Source organism: Nothobranchius furzeri, chromosome 2, assembly GCF_043380555.1.
Source record: "Nothobranchius furzeri strain GRZ-AD chromosome 2, NfurGRZ-RIMD1, whole genome shotgun sequence".
NCBI classification, from domain to species: Eukaryota; Metazoa; Chordata; class Actinopteri; order Cyprinodontiformes; family Nothobranchiidae; genus Nothobranchius; species Nothobranchius furzeri.
Window position 1 is genome coordinate 4,925,153 of NC_091742.1, and position 21,831 is coordinate 4,946,983.

Consider the following 21,831-nt stretch of genomic DNA (forward strand, 5'->3'; position numbering starts at 1 on the left):
GGTACCGGGAATTAGTACCGAATCCATTCAAATGTCAAAGGTACCCATCCCTAGGTACCTGCAAGGCAAGCGCCAGGCGAATGAGATCCACCACCACCTCTTCGTTGGCCAGCTCCACACTCAGAAGACCCAAAAGAGCGTAGAGGGACTCGTAGTGTTCCCGGCCGCTGCTCTCTTCCTTACAGCCCAGGTAGATGTGCCGGTACAGATGCTGGCCGTGCTGTGAACAGCAGAGAGAAACCTTGATGTTACACTATGTTTTGTAACTTTTGATGAAAGCAAACTGTTGAAGTTTGGAACTCTATTTGAAAACATGTCTACGTTGTACCTTCTTCATGAATAAATTGTCCTGTCTGGAGCACTTGTCAACTTTGAGCTTCAGCACAGAGATGTCTGATATGATGCTGGACAGAAGCGACAGAAACGTCAAACTCCACAACAAACCTTTAATAACCAAGCGCATGAAATAACAAACCTTATTTTGGAGAACTTGGGCCTGTTGTCGTGCCTGTCGATGAGACTGAGGAGGATCTGGAGCACCAGCAGCCGGACCTCCGGGTCGTCCGTTAGAGAAAAGGACAGCAGCGGCTCCAGGAAAGAGCTGGGCAGCGCCGTGAGCATGTTGGTAGTCTGGAAACCTGCCGTCACCTGAGATGGATCAGAAACATGTTTAATAAAGCAACATGAAAGCTGATTACTCTGTGATAACATTAACACTCACCTGGACCAATGACTTGAGCAACATCACCTGAAACATTCTTGTACCCTCAGACCTGGTAATAAAAATGGCAAATTAATCATTGATCCATTTTTTTATGAATCTGAGAATACGGCTGTGTGTGAAGAGATTCCACAGAGATGTAGTGAGATTTGGGAGCAACATACTCAGATCCAGTAGAGGGAAGAGTCAGATTCATTCCAGGGACAGGGATCTTGCCCATGATGAAGAGCATGACCTCTGATCTCTGGTAGGTGGGTAAAGTGTTGGCAAATGAACCTGGAAGTAAATGGAACGAAGGTTCAGTTCAAAACAAAAGTCTGATGATGGTGATTTAGGGATGGGTACCGAATTCAGTACTTTTTAAGGTACCGACCAAATTCCATAGTACCGACCGAGCACCGATTCACGTCATTTCAAACGGTGCCTCGTTTCAGTACCCGTCCTTCATAACGAGAACTTGCCTAGACAGCTGCGCATGTGCAAGAGCGTTACGTCGGTCGCTGCGAGCGAGTTGTAAACAGAGCAGCATGGTAGAAAGAACGCACGCTAACTTCACTAAATGTGATGGGTAACTGGGTGAAGATGAAACCAGCGACAACGATCTAAGTGTGAGGCATCATCGTTTTAATCTGCTCCAGCAGTTAAATAAACAGTTTAAGATAACGTTAGCTTGATATCTTAGCTTCCGTTGCTACCGTTATCAGCTAATGGTGCGTTCGCTTTCTCCTCGGAAATTCTAACTTCCCAGTAGGAAAAATCAATTGAAAAAGGACGGCAAAAGGAATGAAGATACACGGTAAATTTAGTTCACAGTAAAGATGTTTGCTTCAGTTTAATTATCAGCTTATAAAACTACAAGGACGATGTTAAAATACAAACAGTTGAATGGTATTTATCGTGATATTTATCAAATATGGTTATGTATTGAGAAAAATATATATTTAATTATAAAAGAGAATTAAAATAATAAACACCCAAAAGTATCTAAAATTGGTTAAGTACCGGTATCGATTCCTAGGTACCGGGAATTAGTACCGGATTGATTCAAATGCCAAAGGTACCCATCCCTAGTGATGATGATAATGCTCTCTAGAAACATAAGTCACAAGCTCACCAATGGTCCTGATGACAGCCTCCTGCAGCTGCCTCTCCTCGTGAGCTTTGATGATCTTGGTGCCGATGCTCGTGCTGCCGTCATACGAGCCAGTCATCTCGTAGTCCACGCTGAGGCGAAGCTGCCTCAGCAGAGTGTTGAACACCTCCAACACCGTGGGACCTGGAAACACATAAACTCAAATCATTTGACGTCTGGAACATCGGCGCAGAAACATCAGCGATGTGACGATGCAACACACCTACAGAACCACTGGCTGCAATGGCCGCCGCCTCCAGCAGGACCGCTACAATTCCGGCCCGCACCCGGGCCGAGTTCTTGCTGTTGGCGTCCAGGTGGCCGAGGAGCTGCTGGATCACTAAGTGAGAGTGCTGCGACTGCAGTAAAGAGGGAAGGAAACAAAAACAGGCGCCTACTCTGAATCCACGGCTCGACTCGGACTTTATTTATATAGCACCTCACAGACACTTGCACTTTACCAAAGTGCTTCACAGACAGACATAAAAATATAACACATAAAATCCACTAGAATCCACAAGGGGAAAAGCTAAACAGCAGAGCACGCGTCACTCACCTGGATGGAGTACATGATGATTTTGAAGCAACGCACCGCGAAGGTCTTCCCTTCCCATAAACAGTGGTTGTCTAAGTGCCTGAGGAGGACAGGAAGGAGGGAGATGGGGAGGAAGTGGAGGATGTAATTAAGAAGTGTCAGGAGAGATGGAGAGCAGAGAGCCGTTTTAGAGGCTCAACTTCAAGGCTATATTTGTTATGCATCCTTTCTAATAGTGAGGAAAAAAGAAGGAGGCAAAAATAAAAAGTCCTCAAAAGGTAAAAAACATAAAAAGACTTTAACTAATAAAGATTCAACAGTTAATTCAAAACTGTCTAATTTTGCTGTGAGATATAAATAACTTAAAAACAGCTTGTGGATGTTTTAATCACTTAAAATCTAGTGGAAAATAACTATTCCATCCGCCAGAGATGAAATAAAGAAAGGCGGAGATAAAATGGAAGCGCAAAAACTGGTGAAAGATAAAATAAAAACACAAATATAAAGTTAAAGTCCCATCAGTTGTCACACACACTGATGTGTGCGCGAAATTTGTTCTCCGCATTTGACCCATCCCCTGGGGGAGCGGGGAGCTGCAGACACAGCCGCGCTCGGGAACCATTTGGTGGTTTAACCCCCCAATCCAACCCCTTATTGCTGAGTGTCAAGTTGGGTCCCATTTTTTTCAAAGGCTTTGGTATGACCTGACCAGGAATTGAACCTTGATCTCCCAGTCTCAGGGCGGACACGCTACCACTGGCCAGAGAGGATCAGTTGTTGATTAAAATGATAGTACCATATGGTATTGTAACCCCAGATTCTAGTAGTATAGGCACAGCCCTTTAAAGAGCAAGTCACTCCAAATCACCATTTTCTTGCTGATAAACTACATAAATGAGTGTCCAATTGTGCTGTAGACAAATGTAGTCAATAATTCGGCACTTTAGTGCATCTTAGTTAAAATTTAAATATTCTGCCTAAAACTGTCAGCGATGCACCGTCGTTAGGCAAAAACTCAGCACTGCATTTGAATTTAAATCTGCCACCGCTATTGGCTAAGAGGTACACTATGATGTTAGATGGTACATTAAGATGTCACAGTGTCTTGAGTGTGTGTATTTCTGAGAGGCTCCGCCCTCTCGGTCTGCTAGGCAACAGCATTTGGTGCATTTTTCAAACCGGAAGTGGGAGTTGAGTAAGAATCTGGCAGGGGGTGACTTGCTCTTTAAGGCTGCGGATAAGTCGTTCTCGGGTTAGCCAATCGCTGAAGAGTTTTCAAAACACTCCCGCCACAGCGGGGCCAAATTCCAGTATATAAGGTGTGCTAGCCCCTCCCTTGTCTCCCAAAGCTCTTGACCCTACCAGAACCAGTGAGGCCCGCCGCTTTTAGGGCGGCACCTATACTCATAAAATCTGGGGTTCCAATACGTAACCATCGTTCTTTTTCACACAGGCTCCACCCTTTAAGGCTGCTATTGGATTAAAGGTGAAGCTGGATGAGTTTGCACCTCACTGGTTCAGATCGAACCCAAGTAAAAACACATTCCCCTCCCAGACAACACTTACAAAAAAAGGAGAGCAGCCAGAGCGAGGGAGTGATGTCACAATGTGTATTCACACAACAGGAGAACCTTTAGAAAACAACCTAGTCAGGGATAAACAGGTGGCAAGGGAGGGGCTTGCACCCCTTTATTAACTGAAATATGGCCCGCTGTAGGGAGTCGTATATTGAAAGCTCTTTGGCGACTGGCTAATCTGAGAACGGCTTATCCAATTGTAGCCTTAAAGGGCGGAGCCTGTACAAAATAGAACTGCGTTTTAATGAGAGGAACAACAGGATTGGTTGAATTACGAGTAAAAGAGGAAGAAAATTGGGACCAAAGCAAAGAAAAAAAGAAAAAATGCACCACACACATTGAGCCAGGATCAAATCGAACAAATATTCTAAATAAATAAAATCTAAAGCAAGCTAGAAATATGAAAACCAACTCAAATATCTGTCCAGTAGAATGACCTACATCCCAGAAAGGCAAAGTAAACAGATGCAAAACAAATGTGTCCTCTGTAAACAAACTCTAGTCTAGAACAATCACACAACCTTCCATCGCCTGTGCCGTGGTCCTGTGGGACGAAGCACATAAAGATACAAACGCAGCTGAAGAGCCCTGAGACGCACCATTGCCCCACGTTGAATAAATACAGAAATAAAAAAAATAAATTAAAAAAACAGCATCAAGCTAAAGATGGAGGCTGAAAATAAGACGTTTGGCAGTGGGTCTTACATTAGGACAGGCGTGACGGCGTTCTTGATGTTGCCGTAGGCGGCTCGCCCCAGCAGCTCCCTGAAACAGCGCTCTGTCAGCTCCACCGGGCTTTCCTTCTCCTTCTCTGATGCCTGCAGCGGAGAGGGAGAGCGGCTACTGGGGAGCGACGCAGGTGATGAAGCAGAAACAGAGGAGAGGGAAGGGGCAGGGAGGATTTGAGTGGAGGGGGGAGGGGGGGGGAGAGAAAAACAGAAGAGGGAAGGCGTTAAAGTCAGTTAGATTCAGCAACACAAACATTTCCCCTGGAAGTCTATTTGTTACACAAAAACACTCAGAGGAGTCGTAGCTCCTCTTAACGGGCTGATTTAACTCGGTGATGGTGCGTGCGCGTGTGTGTTTTCTCCACATCTGTTCAGCTGTGTCTAGGTCTGCATATGTGTGTGTATTTTTCTCCTGCATAATTAAAAGCCTCCGCTCTAACTTGGTCATGCCGAGCCTCTGGTCGTCCACCACTGATGACATTATTTATTAACAGCCCAACTCTTTAATCTGGTTTCTGGCTGCGAGGGAGGAGAACACGTGAAATTCAGCCTCCTAAAAACTAACAAACAAACTAAAGAGAAATTAAAAGTCCTCAAGCTCTTGTTTGGATTTTTGGATCATTAATAATTTTTTTCTGGGAACAAATTTTTCTCAAAAAGCAAATAAATTAAACAAAACGTTTCAGAAACATGGAAACAGATGTTTTATTCAGTCAAGAACTCCCAAGATGCTCTGATCACACTGGTGTGTAAAGCCACCTAACATTTAATACCAATGGGATGTGTAACTGGAAAGGAGTCAGCATATTATACCTTCATGTAGCCTGCTTTATGTAGTCTATAAATAGCACCGAGACTAATATCATAATCCATCATCAAATATATTTGTTATAATGCACAGTGTATCATTCTCTAATAAACCCCCCACTCAGCTTGGAGATCAGTGTGAGCTGCGAGGACAGTCCCAAAGCCCTTGGATTGTCCTGAAAACCGGATTTTACTCGATTACCGAATTTTACTCTTTAGGGCACAAACTCACATTTCCTCTTCCTCAAATATGTGACAAAATGGATGGAGGTTTTTTTTTTTTTTTGCGTGTTTGTTGGCAAACAAATATTCCCATAGAAAGTGCAGAATGCCACAGCATGGTTCTTGATAAACACAGACAAATGTAGACCTATCACTCCGATTCTGGTTGGCCTACACTGACTCCCCGTTATCTACCAGGTTCAATTTAAAGTTCTAATGTTTGTCTACAAAGCATTTGGCCCCATCTCATCTCTCTGAGCTGCTCATACCATGCGTGCCCTCTGAATCTCTGGTCTGCTGAACACCTACTCTTGTGCGTTCCTAACATGCACTATAAGACCAGAGAGGAGCTGGCTGTCTCATTTGCTGCCCCGAAACTTTGGAACGAGCTTCCACTTCCTGTGAGGCAGGCCTAATTGGCCTGAAAGCACATTTTATTAGTCAAGCTTTAGGTCATTGATTATTTTAATTGCATGCTGTGTTATTTCTGATCTGTATTTTATTGTTTTCATGCATTGTTGTTATATTGCTCACCTGTTCAGCACTTTGATCAGCTACCATAAAGCTATAGAGATAAAACTGGATTTGATTGGAAATCTCTCCTGAACAGTGTTGGGCATCTTATGTTAATAAAGTAATTAGTTATAGTGACAAATTACTTTTTCCAAAAAGTTATTGAATTAGTAACTCAGTTACTACATTGTAAAAGTAATTAATTACCTAGTAAAGTAAATGTGACATTACTTCTATGTTCTGTAACACAGTTACATTCTATAATAGCTATACCATCAAAGTTTTTTAACTGAATTGATCTTACTATTTGAATACGTCAGGTATCTGTGGATATCTGGAATGTTATTTTCTACTAAGATTAACAGAATTATAGATATCTGGAATACATATCCAGTCTGCCTTTCCTACTAGTGCAGCTGTTATTACGGATATCCTTAATTCTAAATGCTACAGTAACAACATAGCTGTTCATGTCTTCATTTGAAATTTTGACTAATAAGAATACAATTAGTAATATGATGAATTAAATTATTGCTATATAAAATAAGAAAATACAGAGGATCAACTATTGATTAAATGTTAAAACAGCTTGCCACAGTCTCGCTTGTACTGCTTTCACTCATTTCCTCACCTACCTGAAGTGCTGTTTATTGTTATTTCCTCCTCTTTTACAGATTTGTCCCCATCAATATTTACAGATCCCATCATGTTAATGCAATAATTGTCCCAGGCATTTTGCGCATGCCAACCTCCTCCCTGCTTCATAGTGATCGGAGAGATGAGTTGCGTGCAGCGCTGCGCCCACGACTCACCTCTCTGATCTGCAAACAAACACCCTGATGTGTTCCGCGCTGTGTGTTCCTTTTTGCCGTTAGTAAACCGGTTCGAGGTGGGATGTGGGTACAGCCGGTGTCACTCACTCTGGCTCCGGCCGGCTCAAGAGCAGTGGCAGCTGGTGAGTTTTTTTTTGGGTGGGATCAGGGTGGGATGCATTTATGCTGTCTCAAGATGTGAGATGCGATAACAATATATTACCACTAGGGGGTGCCAATTTACCATTCTTATGATAGAATCTACATTTTCAACCTCAACAATGATACAAAATTAAAGGGCCGAAAAAAAGCTAAATACAGATGTCGAGAAAAGCACAGTAGCAATAATGCAACATGATCCTATCCACAGAAGCAGCTCAAGGAACTCAGCAGCAAAACAAACAAAGCAAATGTCATGAAGTCAAAAGCGTCAATTCAGTCTTACCTTTGCAGATTTTTGGTCATAATAATTCATTTTATAGTAAAAAATAAATAAATAAAAAATAAAACACTCACATGCACCAGTTCGCATAGATCAATGGTAGAGATTGCTGCGCCCAAAAGGAACAGGAAATACGTCCCAAGACAATTAGGTCGTAGTAAATATCGTTTTTAAACTACATTTAAATACAGATTATACACAGCACTTATAGTATGTAGGATGTATAGATTGTTTAGTTTAATTTTCATGTCGTGATTCCTACCTTCTTTCTCTTCCTGTGAGACTGGTGGGGCGACTCCCTAGCGCCCCTATGGACGAGCCGCCACTGCTCAAGAGCTGTTTTGTTCACGCCTCAATGGTGTGGCTGTCAATAATGGCATGCCAGCCGCTGCATTTTATTCAAGTACATTATAACAGAGTGACGCACCACTTTGCATGCCCAACAATGATAACGGTGTTGCCATGATTGGGAAAAGTAAGTAATTAGATTACTCTGTTACCTAAAAAAATTATGCCATTATACTTAAACACTGTTACTCCCAACACTGCTCCTGAACCACTGAGCAGATGTTAGTGAAACTTTCAGGAAGTGATATTTAGATTTTCATCGGTAACTTAACTAACTTTGCTTTAACGTCATTTATGACAACACCAACTTAGCTTTTCTCTTCAAACACAATTACATGGCCACTAAACAAATGTCTCTTTTATTAGATTGGTGGTAATAAAACGACTCAGATAAATGTGACTCGTTGTCACATCTGAATCAATATTACCGAGTCAATATTTTACCTGTTAGTGATGTTCTGTCATTAGTGATTAGTTTGTGTTCATATATCAGGTGTCTTTAAGCTTCCCGCTAGCAAAGCAAACACAGAAATCAGGTGTACTCAGCTTCTCACTTCTGCTGAGTCAACATCTGAAGAAAAAGATTGTACGACACGCCCAGCACGAGTCCAGAAATTGCTGCTGTCGTCTCTGGAAGTCTCCACTCTTTGGTCTTTAACTAAAGTGGTACACGTCCACTGGGATTAAGTAGAAGAAAATGCACGACCTTCAGGTAATTAGATTCTGCGCCGACTGCAGTGAGTAATGACAAGTGAGACTCGGCGAGAAGAGGAAATGAGGATGCACAGCAGGAGGAGACCACAGAACGTAAACAGAGGAGACGAGCTGAGAAGGAAATATGACTCTGTTGGAGAGTGTCGCTCCGGCTCCAAATGTCAATAAACTCCTCGTTTTTAGAACTATTCTCCATTCTTCGTTCTGCATTCCACATGTCGGCTTCCCCTTTGCGCGCATAACCCTCAGATCTCAGCGTTGACGTCAAAAGGAATTTTATCTTGGGAAAAGCTGCCAACTACTCCAAGCTCTGCAGCATCCTCTCAAAAACTGGCAGCCTCCAACTCTGTTTTCCTGTGTTGCACTTTTTCTGTTCTTGTTCCTCCCTTTCGCATTCTTCTCTGGTCTTTCTTAATACTCCACTCTCACTGCAGGTTGTTTGCTCTTAGATGTGGGTTAATAGATCCCCATGAGAGATAAGCGCTGTCAGCAGGCTTGCTACGTTTTGACAATAATGGTGAATGGCATCGGTGGTGGCTTGTGAGACTGCCAGGACTCCATTTTTAATTTTTTTAATCTCCACAATATATTTAGTGCTATGTTTGAATGTAAAGAGGCATGATTGGTTTTCCAAATTTGCCATTGTAGCTTTAAGCCATTTATTCTAGCCATTTTTAGCCATTTTTGTGTTTTCTACTACTAATTAGCCATGGTGGCCATCTTGAATTGGGTTGACTCCAAAAGTAAGTCACGTGTAAAAGTGCATCAGAGTATTACGGTACTTTTTGAGACATTGATAAAAATCAGTCCAGTGGTTCATTTTCTGGCAAAAACATTATTATACCTAAAACATGGTATAATGAAGGTTTTCAGGTATAGGGAGAAAAGTCTCCTCCTTTTCTGGTCGGCTCACGGGTAGAGGTGGGAAAAACGATAGATTCTAAGATGCATCGCGATTCAGCCGTGCATGTTTCTGCATCGATGCAGCAACGTGACATAATGAGATTTTCTCCCTATGTCTATGCCTATGTTCTGGACGTGCGCGGGCAATAAAGTTTTGAGGTTTTACAACTAATTCCAGGGGCAGAATTGCAATGACATGCACACTGCGTTGCCCTAGCGCCAATGTAAAACAGAAAAGGCGGACAGGGATACAGGGCCAACATTACCAGTAATCAAAGATGCACATTTAAATCGGATGTTTGGGCTAATTTCGGTTTTGGGATCCTGGATGTGAACGAATCGCTTAACACAGTATTTGTTTACTATTTTTAAGTTCAGTAATATTCTATCTTAAAGCTGCTCTACCGAAAACATTATTTCTTGAATTATTTAAGTAATTATAGGCAGCACACTTTAAACATTATTGCTCACTATAGTGAATAGATGAATGTTCTGTTTTTCAGGGATTTCGAAATCAAAAAGAAATTGAAAACTATTCTACTGCTTTTATTAAGTAATGAAAATTTTTGTGTGAAGAATCGTGATGCATTTCAGACTCAAATCGAAACTTTAGGCAGATAATCGGAATCGGATCGAATCGTGAGGCAGGTAGAGATGCACACCACTGCTCACGGGCCCCGGAAGAATGAAAAAAACGAATGCAAGTCAATGAGGCTAAAAGAGCTATTTTCTAATCTGCTTTGCCTTACACCCTGGATCACACATGTACTTCTATTTAAATGAAAAGTAATGATGGGTGTTTCGACCACGCCAGTCATGTACTTTGAGATTTATAAGCTTGTAAAATTTCATAATTAGTATAACTACAAATCAGACGTTGGTCTGTCGCACAGAATCTCCTCTTCCCTAGCATAGCTGCTACTTACCACATGGCCAGATTTATGGTGGTTCTTTCCTCCTGAAAGAAAGATTTGAAGTTTTCTGAACTTACAGCCATTTTTCTCCATGTCTGGTTCGATGATGTTACTTTGGTGATGTGCATTCGTAGTCCTGGACTTATTTTCACACATAACCTAAAATAATGTTTCCCCCCGTTAAAAATTTTGCACTTTCTTGGCCTCAAAATGCATCTTTAAAGTTCACGGACATCGTATGTGAAATCCATGGCACATAAACAGAAATAGTAAATAGCGTTTTTAGCCCCATTGACTTGCACTCATTTTTTCGTTCTTCCAGGGACCCATGGTCCAGAAGTACCATTCCCTACAGTTTGATCCAGATCAAGTTAAAAAGGTCAAAATAGTTTTGGAAAAGTCTTTTATTGGTTTACTATTAAAACATAATTACTAGCGATGCACATAGTTAACTGGTTAACCAGTTAGTTGCCATTAACTCATTCACTGTCATTGAATTTAAATCCAACCGTTCACTGCCAATGACAATTAAAGTCATCATCTGCATATTTTACGGTGCGGGCTTTGGAACGAGCCCCCGCACCGTGAGAACAAACTTCTCAGCTCTAAAGCCGAACTTCATCCTCGTATGTCACACGTCATGTGATCATGAAGCAGAACATCCATGTGTTAGGAGATCGTTTTGGGCCACTGCTGTAAAAAAAGGTGAGGCGCGAACCGGAAAAGCTTCTGCCGATCACAATTCAACATCGGATTATGAAAGAACGGATGACGCTCGAAACGTGCGGATTCTTCCTGATGTAAGAGGTGAGTCTCCATTTTGTTTTGGTCGTTTTGGTTGTTTTGGCGTCGACATCATCCCAGCGTGCATCGTTCTGTGACTCTTAAAGGGACTATAAGGAAGTTTGAAGTTTCTATGGTCGCGATCGCCACTCAGGCCTAATGCGTAACGGCAGCTTCAAAAGTAGGCTCGTGCATGAGGTACGCATGCTGTACGTGCACACTCCTTAAAGAAAATAACAACTGAGACAGTCCTGTGTGTGTGTGTGTGTGTGTGTGTGTGTGTGTGTGTGTGTGTGTGTGTGCGTGCGTGCGTGCGTGCGTGCGTGCGTGTGGCCTGGAGGACAAAAGAACACAGCAAATTAATAAAAATAATGTGCCTCTGTCTCTGCAGCTGCACTTTCTCGTCGGCCGGCCGAACGTGCAGTGTGTGTGTGTGTGTGTGTGTGTGTGTGTGTGTGTGTGTGTGTGTGTGTGTGTGTATGCGTGCGTGCGTGCGTGTGTGTGTGGCCCGGAGGACAGAGGCCAGGAGAACGCGCAGCTAATTAAATCATTTGGTTCTGTACCTTTTTCTTCAGCACAGCCGACAAAGGTTTACGATGGGTCAGTCCTCCTGCATGCTCAGATCATTCCCTTCCCTTGCTTGAAAAATTGTTCCAAAATGAAAGTTGAACCCACATCTTTTTTATCTGTGAATTCAATGCCGTTCCGCGAGTCTCAAATAAAAATTTGGGCGTCTTACTGTAAAAAAACATATCATTAATGTAAAAATGAAACTCCAAAAAACAAATTATGTTCACACCGGGAATCAAATTCAGGTCTTCTGCATGAAAGTCAGACTTATTACTAGGTGAGCTAAAGCGCCAGTGACATTGAAGCTATCTGTAACATTTATATCCTTGATGACAGCTGAAACAACGTCAATCCAAAGAACGGTTCGGAGCGAAAATGGCTATTTTGTTGCTAATTTGCAGGAAATATGTAGAAGAAAGTTCTACAGAAAGTAGCTAAGGGTCCTCAGAAATGTAGCTAGCGTTGTCACTAGGCTTAGGAACAGCGACAAAGTGGTACTACCTCTCTCTCTGCTGCTAAAGCTACTGATAGCAAATGCTACGGGCTATGCCTGAGCGTGAACGCGCATGAAGCAGCCTGCTCGACCCGAGCATCTCTCTTTTTCTGTGATTTTACAGAAAAACAGGAATCACAGTAAAAATGCCAGAGCTCATTCTACAGGACCAGGGCATTGCAGGAGAATGTATGAAGAACACATTTATTATTTCTATACATGTTTTGGCTGTCAAACTTCCTTAAAGTCCCTTTAAAAAAACAGTAAAAACGGTGAGAAACGCTGACAGCGAAGGGCTTTACCGATCAGGAAACGGCTGGCAGTGAATAAGTTAATGTTGTAACCAGGTAAACTAGTTTTGTCCAGTTTACTGCTTAAGCAGTTCCTTCTGCTGCGCTTGGGCATAATATATTTTGTGCCGCTAGAGGGCGCGAGAGTGCCCAGAAGAAGAGTGGGCAATTCCCATCTGTACCGGGTCGGCCCAGGCAGGGTAGCGTAGGTTGTTTACATATCTGGGTGGCCTGGTATTTTTCCGGGCCAACCAAGGCTCATTCTCAGCCCTCTTCTCGAGGGAGTCTGCTTCAGGCCGACCAGGGCCAACACACCCACTGCTGACAACAAATTCACACCTTCCATTAGAGCAAGCCTCTGATTGGTGGGTAGAATCAGCCCACGTGGGCTTAAGACAAGGATGTGTGGAATCAACCGGGCCAGGCTGGGGCCGACTGGGGCTACCCGGCCCGGGCCGACCCGGTACAGATGGGAATGGCCCAGAGGTGAGCTCACATGATCAAATAAATTTACTCAAAGAAGAAGCGGTACACAAAGAGCTAAGCGTGGGAGCATTTCAGTCTTGGTACTGAACACAAAAATGAGCCCCACATTGAAGCACTGAGCCTGGCAGAAGATGGAAACTAAGCTGCACAACAAACTGAATCGACACCAGCAACAGGTCAGTCTTCGATCTTGCTTGGTGACAACCAGTGCTTAATTTGTAAATCAAATGGATAAATGAGTATTAACCGTTAAGAGCTTCAAACGTCCCTAAGAATTACAGTGAAGTAAGTTTAAAGTTATATGTAATAAGAGACCACAAGGGTTGGATAAACCCTTACCTCTCTGTGCGCTCTCCACTCTGCAGGTTGAAAAGCAGCGAGGGGACGATCTTGTCCATGTGCTGAGGGTCCCAGATATTAGCCTGCAGCTCATCATTCACAGTCTTCCTCACCACTCCCTGCAGACCTTTGATACCTGCCATCCGGATCCTGATGGGAATAATCACAAAGACACACAACAGAAATCCATCTGAATTTAGCCACATTCGTTTTTATCTATTTTTACTCAGTGTCCCTCTGTGCCTGATTGCTGTTCAACTCAAAATATACTTAACTGTTTGAAGAATGACACTGTTTCTATTTTCAGCGAGAGCTTAAAGCCATACTTTGCAACTTTTTCACTTTTTAAAATCATTTTCTTGTGTCGGTATGTGCTAAAATGACCCTCCGTGTCCAGAATATCACATTTGCAACTTCAGGCTGGCAGGCCGCTCTGTTCCCTCTGGGAACAAGTTGAGCTGCCATACCTGGCACTACTGTCTGCTTCCAGCACGTTTCCTACATGTTTTAGATCATGAACACAGCTGATTTGTTTAATTTAGTGATGAGTCGTTATTGTTAACACTGGGAGACATTTCAGCTGTAAGATTAAGGTGTGAAAAAGACAAAAGCACAGCAAGGAGACAAGTTATGCTTTCGTTTTGACCACAGAGAATTAATGGCCACTAGGGGGTGCTAAAAGCAGGCAAAACAGCTCGGTGTGCCTCTGAGATCACAGGACTGCTTGAAAATTTGTTTAATAAAGACATATCCAATAATTAATTTAAACAGTCTAAAAACAGGTGTTAATTAATTATTCTGTCTTCAACGTGATTTTGTCCACTTACTTGGTGCGGATGTCAGGGTCCTCAAAGTTTGAGTGGCACATCTCGCTGAAGCGCGACACAAAGAAGTCGTAGCTGCGATGGTAGGACGGTGTGTCTTCTTCAATGTTAGCAAACTTGACAAACTGACAACAGAGAATAATTTAAACATATTTTTTAAGCAATCAAGATCTTATTTTGTCTTTTGTATCATTATACTTTAAATACAAGTCAAGCTGGAGCTCTACAACATCTAGTCAGTGGTGAAAAATGCAAAGAGGAAGGGGGAAATACTCCCACTGAGCCAGCAAATGTCAGCCAAGTAAACCGGCTGAAAGTCATCACCAAACCACGATCCAGGTAATAAATTATAAACAAGCTTTCCTAAAGAACTAGATCATGAAGAGTACCTGAAGCTAAAATTATATCAGTCGACAATAAGGCAGATGGTTAAAGAGCGATTTGATTAGTGAAATCTCATAAAAAAGACTAGGTGATGTAGAAAACCAGCACTCAAAGAAACAATATAATTACATCTTTTTTTTGTTTTGAAATGAAATGAAATATCTCATAAAACAAGCGAGCTTATTACAGCTCACTGCTGCTGTTGATTCCTGAAAGCGATCCAGCTGCCAGTAATACCCAGCAGCTCACAGGTATTAATGCATCAACTCTGTGTCCACGGAAGCAGACATCAGATCTGACTGAAGGCTTCAAGGAACAGTAGATAAAACCTTCGGGTAGACGGAGAGTAAAAAAGGTCATTGCTGAGATCAGGTCTTGCTTTAATTCCTCACCGTCACAGGGAGATTAAAGGTAAAAATCAACAGGATAAAGTACTTTCTGGCCATCAAGCTGAATAAATAGTACAGGTGTAGAAAATCAATGAAGTAAATTACTACGAAGTTATATCTCCTCGTTCTGTTTTTAACGTGCCATTGACTGACCCGTCTGGCATTACTGATGGTGACTTCCCATATCAGAGGATACTAATCCCATTTTCATCCTACCGCTCTGTCGCCGAGAATAATCACTAAAAAAAACTAATAGTGTTTCTCTGAAGGTTTACGTCTCCTACGGTGTGACATCGCTTCATGAAAGTAAATGCAACCTGTCAGCTTTGATTAGATAATACGTCTAAATCCACTCAGATGGGTACGACTCGATGTTTTAAAACTCAAGCACATTAGAGGTGAACAGGATATTTATAGGTCTAAAATAAGCAGTCCAAGCTGCTTCTACAAAACTCAAGTCACAGATTTCTAAATCACTTAAGAGACGATGATGCTCAACTGAAAATATCAATTAACTAAATCTTGCAGTGAATATTTGAGCATTCTATTTGATTGCAAACAGGACCAACACCCTACATCACCGTGTTGGTAGCAGGTGTTGTGAAGAAAAAAGCTGCCCTATTCTGAGAAACCTACCACCATGGAAAGTATGGCAGGCTCATTTATCCGCTATCGTTCTTCTTTCCATAGCAGCTTCAGACTCATCTCTAAACTCCTGTCCATCTCCAAGATGTTGGAAAAGGTTGTGGATTAACAACTCACAACTGCTCTTGATGAACATAGCATTTATGATAGTTTCCAGTCAGGTTTTGTAGAGCTCATTCTACTGAAACAGCTCTTCTTAGGGTCTCTAATGACCTACTGACTCACAGTGATAGAAGAATAGAATATATATATGGATACACCTTAATAAAATGGGAATGGTTGGTGATATTAACGTCCTGTTTGTGTATATGTGAGGGGGCAAACTTTTCAAGATGGGTGGTGACCATGGTGGCCATTTTGAAATTGGCCATCTTGGATCCAACCGTTGTTTTTTCAATAGGAAAAGGGTCATGTGACACATCAAACATATTTGTAATTTCACAAGAAAAACAATTGTGTGCTTGGTTTGAACGTAACTTTATTCTTTCATGAGTTATTGACAAGTTTCTCCTTGTTCACAGCCATTGACATGTCGAAGAGGTTAACACATGAGGGGCGGATCGAAATTGTGTTGATACCTGGTGAACACAGTAACTGGGTCATTGCAGCAGATTTCAATGCAAGACACCCTATGAGACCACCCATCCCCCATGCTACAGTTAGCAAACTGCTTGCTAAGTTTCGTGAAACTGGTTCAGTGTTGGATTTGCCAAAATGTGGATGCATGAAAACTGTCACCAATGAAGAAATATCAGTGGCTGTTCTAGCTTCATTCGGCAAGAGCCCACAGAGTAGCACTCGCCGCATGTCACTGGAGAGTGGCATTAGTCTTACATCCCTTCGGCAGATATTAGCTACTCACAAATGGTGCCCTTACAAACTCCTACTGCTGCAGCATCTCAACGAGGATGACTCAGATTGGCGCACAACATTTGCAGAATGGCCAAAACAAAAATTGAAACAGCACCCTCAGTTCACACAGAAGATTTTGTTTACTGATGAGGCAAATTTTTATGTGAATGGTGAAGTTAACAAACAAAACCACCGCTATTGGTCTGACACCAACCCATATTGGATAGATCCCTCCAAGACTGTTGGAACAAAAAAAGTGATGGTATGGTGTGGCATATGGGGTACAAAGATAGTGGGGTCATTCTTCATCAATGGAAACCTAAAGGCCACTTAATATTTGAAATTGCTACATGATGGGTTTCCCTCTTCATGCACTGAAGCTGGCACGTTCCCTGAGTTTTTCCAGCAAGATGGCACACCACCACATTATGGGTGTCAGGTCCGAGCATTCCTAGATGAACAGTTTCCTGGAAAGTAAATTGGTCATTGTGGGCCAGTTGAATGGCCCACAAGGTCTCCCGATCTGACTCCCTTAGACTTTTATCTTTGGGGTCATCTGAAGGCAGTTGTCTATGGTGTGAAAATATGAGATGTGTGGCACTGAAACTACGGATGCTGGAAGCCTGTGCTGGCATTTCTCCTGCAGTGTTACTATCAGTGTGTGAAGAGTGGGAGAAGAGGGTTGCATTGACAATCCAACACAATGGGCAGCACATTGAACACATTTTATAAGTGGTCAGAAACTTGTGAATAACTCATGAATGAATACAATTACATTCAAACCAAGCACACCACTGTTTTTCTTGTGAAATTCCCAATAAGTTTGATGTGTCACATGACCCTCTTCCTATTGAAAAAACAAAAGCTGTATCCAAGATGGCCGACATCAAAATGGCCACCATGGTCACCACCCATCTTGAAAAGTTTGCCCCCTCACATATACTAATGTGCCACACACAGGACGTTAATATCACCAACCATTCCCATTTTATTAAGGTGTATCCATATAAATGGCCCACTGTGTACTTAATTTAGTTTTATTATAAAATGGGTGAAATGAAAAACTGAACTAGCAAACAACAGTGCAATAGACAGTATAGATGTTCAAAATTCTAACTTCTTCTGGTAGGATTTCTATTTTGGATATTGACTTATTCTAGACAGGAGGGGAGGAACATGTATGTGAATATCTGGAGCTGAAAGCAAATTGAACATGAATGAAAAAAGCTACATTTTTTTTTCTTAGTAGAATGTTCTGGTGAAGGTTCTCAGTCATCCAGGTCACGGTCATCCAAAAGGGTCTGAATGAAGGCAACTGAACTTCTTTGGTTTTTTGAAGCCGTTTAGCTTCTCATCTGACGAGCTTTGTCAATTCTGACTGGAGAGTTAAGCAGTAGCTGTCTATTGGTGCTTGACTTAGGTAGAATGTTGCACATTTAGCCATTAAATCTTGGGAGTGTGTAAAGATTTTTACATATATTACAGAAACTGACGTCTAAATCATCGTAACGCTTGTAAGTGGTAACCAGATCTTTGTCTTAGCACAGAAAGAGATGTAAAAATAGCAGCCAGAAAACTCACAGAGTTGGTCCCTAGGATCTGCAGGGATGGTTTGTCCGACTCCAGCAGCTTTCGTACCATCTTCAGAAAACTCTCCACAAACAGGTTGATGCTCTGGCAGTGGCAAGCCATCAGAAGCTGGTCCAAGGCTTCCATAGCAATGCACACATACCTGAAAAGAAAGAGAAAACAGAGAGTAACAAAGATCAGGATGTAGTAAACTCTTCTCTTTTTATTTTGGCGAGTCATCATCAAGTTTATGCATAATAGAGTTTTACACTCATCGAACTTCCACAGCTTTCAAAGTGAAAGCATACTATTTTTTATTATTGACCTATTTTTAATTAGTTCTGAGCTTTTGCATAGTCAATTATTACCTGAATTATGTAACATGACAATCTAAAATTATAGCTAAATATAAAAGCGAGAGAAAGATGATCATATTAAACGCATCAGGGCAGAAATCAAAGAGATCTTGTGAATGATGTTACCCGTATCGGTGTCGGGCCACATCCCTGGACAGCCTCTCAGACAGGTAGGCCCCGATGCGGTCCAGCTTCTCCGGAGCTGACAAGGCGTAGAATGTCAGCTTCTCCATGTTGGCCTTGACCAGTCCATCCTGGGAGAGTTCTCAGAGTAAATATACTCATACCTTGATTGATTGAATCAAGATAAAAACACCGTTTGTCGCTTTACAAACAATTGTGAACTAATCCAGCAGACTGAATGCAAAAAGAAGCCCTTTTCAAAAAAGCTGAATGTAAAGTGTATAACTAGACCACGAAGTTCCTACCTGACCTACTTCACTGCTTTTCACTTTGGCCATGGGTGAAAGAGAGCTAAAAAAATCTCTAGTCCACCGAGAACCCATTTACATTCAGTCAAGGCCCAAAAGAACCAAAGCAGCAATCCAAAATCCAAAAGGAGAATAGCACACAGTGAAAACAAGCATTTCAGGCTAAAAGTGATGCTCAGACAATCAATTACACAAGAAATGCAAAGGATAAATAGAAAAAACTATCTGAAAAACTACAATTACTTTTAATTTTTTGGCAGAAACACTCAAATACTGTACATGTGCAGGTTTGAATCAGCTGGTTTTATTAAGTCAAGGTTACTGGGGCATCACGAGTTTTCTACAGCAGCTTGAAGCCAAAATTAGAAATCCTTTTTTTGGAAGAGCATCGGGCAGGTGCACATCTACACAATCACAAAACTGGGAATGTTTCAATTCTAATTCTAATTCAAAAATACTTTATTAATCCCGGAGGGTCTCCTTTAAAGACTTATGGGAAACATAAAGTGGGTAACTATCTACGCACAGACTGATTCTCCTGATGAGTCAGATTTAAACATAGAAAACAGTGCAATAGATGAGGTCTGAGACAATCCTGTGGGTTTTTTATTATTTTCCAAGACGACCTCAAACTCCCTCTTCTTAAATAATTGATTTACTAGCTTATAGCAGATTAAAACCAGAGAGAAAACCTTGATTTTCATAGGCGACGGTTTAGCAGGGTGGAAAATTACTCAAACCTCCAACAGGAACGACAGCAAGACCAAGAAGAAAAGTGTTGCTCCAGTTTCTCACCTCTGGATCTTCTGGGAAGATGTTGTCCACCAGCCTCTTGTAGCGAGGCCTGAGCGCCCCGCAACAACCACAAACCCCTAAAGAAGAACAGAAAGAGAGGAAACAAAGATGGTGAATAACGTCTCTCTATTCTGTTAGGTCTGATCTACTTTACACAACGGTAAATAACACCTTCATCATACAGACACAGTAGTGTAAAGTGCTTTTGAGTCCTTTGACTCTGAAAGGTGGCAAACAAGTTGGAGTCGTTTATCATTATTACTATTAGGGCTGCACAATATATCGTAAATATATCGTTATCGCGATATCAGCATGCACAATATGCATATCGCAAAGAACAGATAAATATCGTAATCAATCAATCAATCAAAGCTTTATTCCGCAACCCTGTCAGGAAGCCCATGGCGCTGAACATGGTACAGTACAAAGTTAAATAAAGTGAATAAATCAGAAAATAAAAGCAATTCAAATTACAGATTACAAATTACAAAAAAGGTGAAACATTCTAGTAGTAATGAATGGTCAGCTCAAATGTTTGCTACACATAATGCATTCTGTCAGTCAAATGGAAGCATGATGATTTTTTTAACAAACCAAATAGAGCCCTTCACCCACTTGGCCAATTGGGTGGGTTCTCATAGGTCAGATGCCCGGCCCCGAGGCGGACGGCCCTTAATTTTGATGGTTAGCAAACACCTGAGTTAGCTTCATTAGCTCTTTTTGCTGATTCTGCTTTTCCCGGGATCCAGTGAGTCCCTTTCCTTTTTCATTTTTTTCCCTTTCCTCACATCTTTTGCTTTTCTCATTTTAATGATTTTTTGAATTTCTTTGTTTTTGATTATTTTTGTTCCTGAGTTATGTTTTTATTTATCGCAAGTAATATCGTCATCGCAATATTAATCAATGTTATCGAATATCGTAGGTTTTCCTAATATCGTGCAGCCCTAATTATTATGAAAGTGGAGTACATGTACTTTATAAAAGGTTGCAGCAGAAAGACAGTAAAACTCACCTGCCAGCAATTTAAAGGCATAGTATACAACTTTTTAATGTTTTAAAATCATTTTCTTGAGCCATTATTTGTTAAATTGACCCTTTACAAGGTTATTGAAAGTCATTTAGACCCCCATTGTCCCGTGTGGCCAGAAGAGTACCGTACTTGTAACTTAAGAGTGCCAGTCAGGTCCCTGTTGGACTTAGTAAAGTAGAGCTGACATGCCTGGTTCTGGAGTCGGCTTCCTGTATGTTTTAGATCCTGAACACAGCTGATTTGTTTGATTTAGTGATGAACCGCTCCTGTAGAAACTAATGAAGGCTGGGGAGACATTTCAGCAGTTAGATTACGGTGTTTAAAAGACTAATGCACAGCAAGGAGATACGTTTAAATTTTTGTTTAACTGCTGGGCACTAGGAGGTGCTAATTAAGCCAAAACTGCATTGTATCCATTTAAGAATCACAACTATTGTAAATGAAAGCAGCATGTCTCTTCAACAGCACACTGAAATGATAATTGTGTGTACCCTTATTTTCCTAAGTAACAGCTGTGTCTTGCATGTGACGGCTAAAAACATGCATGGAGAAAAACTTTAGGGCTTCCTGCTGAAATGGTTCACTGCTTTTTTCTTTTCCACCAGCAGCATTTGTGACGATAAGATGAACTGGCGTGGCTCTGACTGCACCAGCACAGACGGAGACAAGCGAAGAAAACAAAACATGCAAAAAGTAGTAGATAGTAGCTACAGACAAAACATTGCAGGTAAATCCAGGCAGAAAAATGCATCTTCCATCTGCCGTTCTCTCAAACAAAACAGCCTTGAGATAACTGAAACACACACACACTTTGAACACTGTTTTTTTTTTCAACTTTGCATTTAAGAAGGCAGCCAGATAGAGCTACATTCTGATTGGCTGACAGACTTCAGCAGTGGTGAGTCATAGTGAGCTATGGGAGAGCTAAAACATGAAGAAAGGGATAACCTCCACAAAAACCCCAAATGAGTCCTTAAAGCCTTCTCTCTGTGCTAACCATAAAATATAATCCTGCTGCCTTCAAGCATTCACCTCACCAGATTTAGCCCCAAGTAACTGATGGAGAAGTGGGTCATGAGGTGCAGGAGTGGGGGGCTCGACGTGTCAAACAGCAATAGCTTTTATTAAGTGAACCCTTCATAAATTTGAAAGTTACTCTTTTTATTGTCTCAACTGAAAATGAAAAAAAGAGACTTTTCACAACGTTACACTGACTGAAGCACATTT

The 21,831-nt window shown here is 41.6% G+C and overlaps 1 protein-coding gene across 6 annotated transcripts in view; it reads right to left on the reverse strand.

Annotated features, from left to right (window-relative positions):
* LOC107377601 (protein EFR3 homolog B) overlaps positions 1-21,831 on the reverse strand; it is a 38,984-nt gene that overhangs the window by 2,661 nt on the left and 14,492 nt on the right. For 4 of the 6 annotated variants that reach the window (XM_070543230.1, XM_015947313.3, XM_015947311.3 and 1 more), the window contains 14 exons: positions 19,575-19,651; positions 18,475-18,602; positions 18,005-18,155; positions 14,157-14,278; positions 13,330-13,479; positions 4,671-4,808; positions 2,410-2,488; positions 2,077-2,212; positions 1,836-1,997; positions 886-997; positions 722-773; positions 476-648; positions 329-404; positions 59-220 (listed from right to left, as the gene is read on the reverse strand). In XM_070543230.1, the coding sequence (XP_070399331.1) occupies positions 59-220; positions 329-404; positions 476-648; positions 722-773; positions 886-997; positions 1,836-1,997; positions 2,077-2,212; positions 2,410-2,488; positions 4,671-4,808; positions 13,330-13,479; positions 14,157-14,278; positions 18,005-18,155; positions 18,475-18,602; positions 19,575-19,651 (1,718 nt within the window). The remainder of the gene's footprint in view (positions 1-58; positions 221-328; positions 405-475; positions 649-721; positions 774-885; positions 998-1,835; positions 1,998-2,076; positions 2,213-2,409; positions 2,489-4,670; positions 4,809-13,329; positions 13,480-14,156; positions 14,279-18,004; positions 18,156-18,474; positions 18,603-19,574; positions 19,652-21,831) is intronic. The other 2 variants (XM_015947314.3, XM_070543223.1) reach the window with 1 other exon arrangement.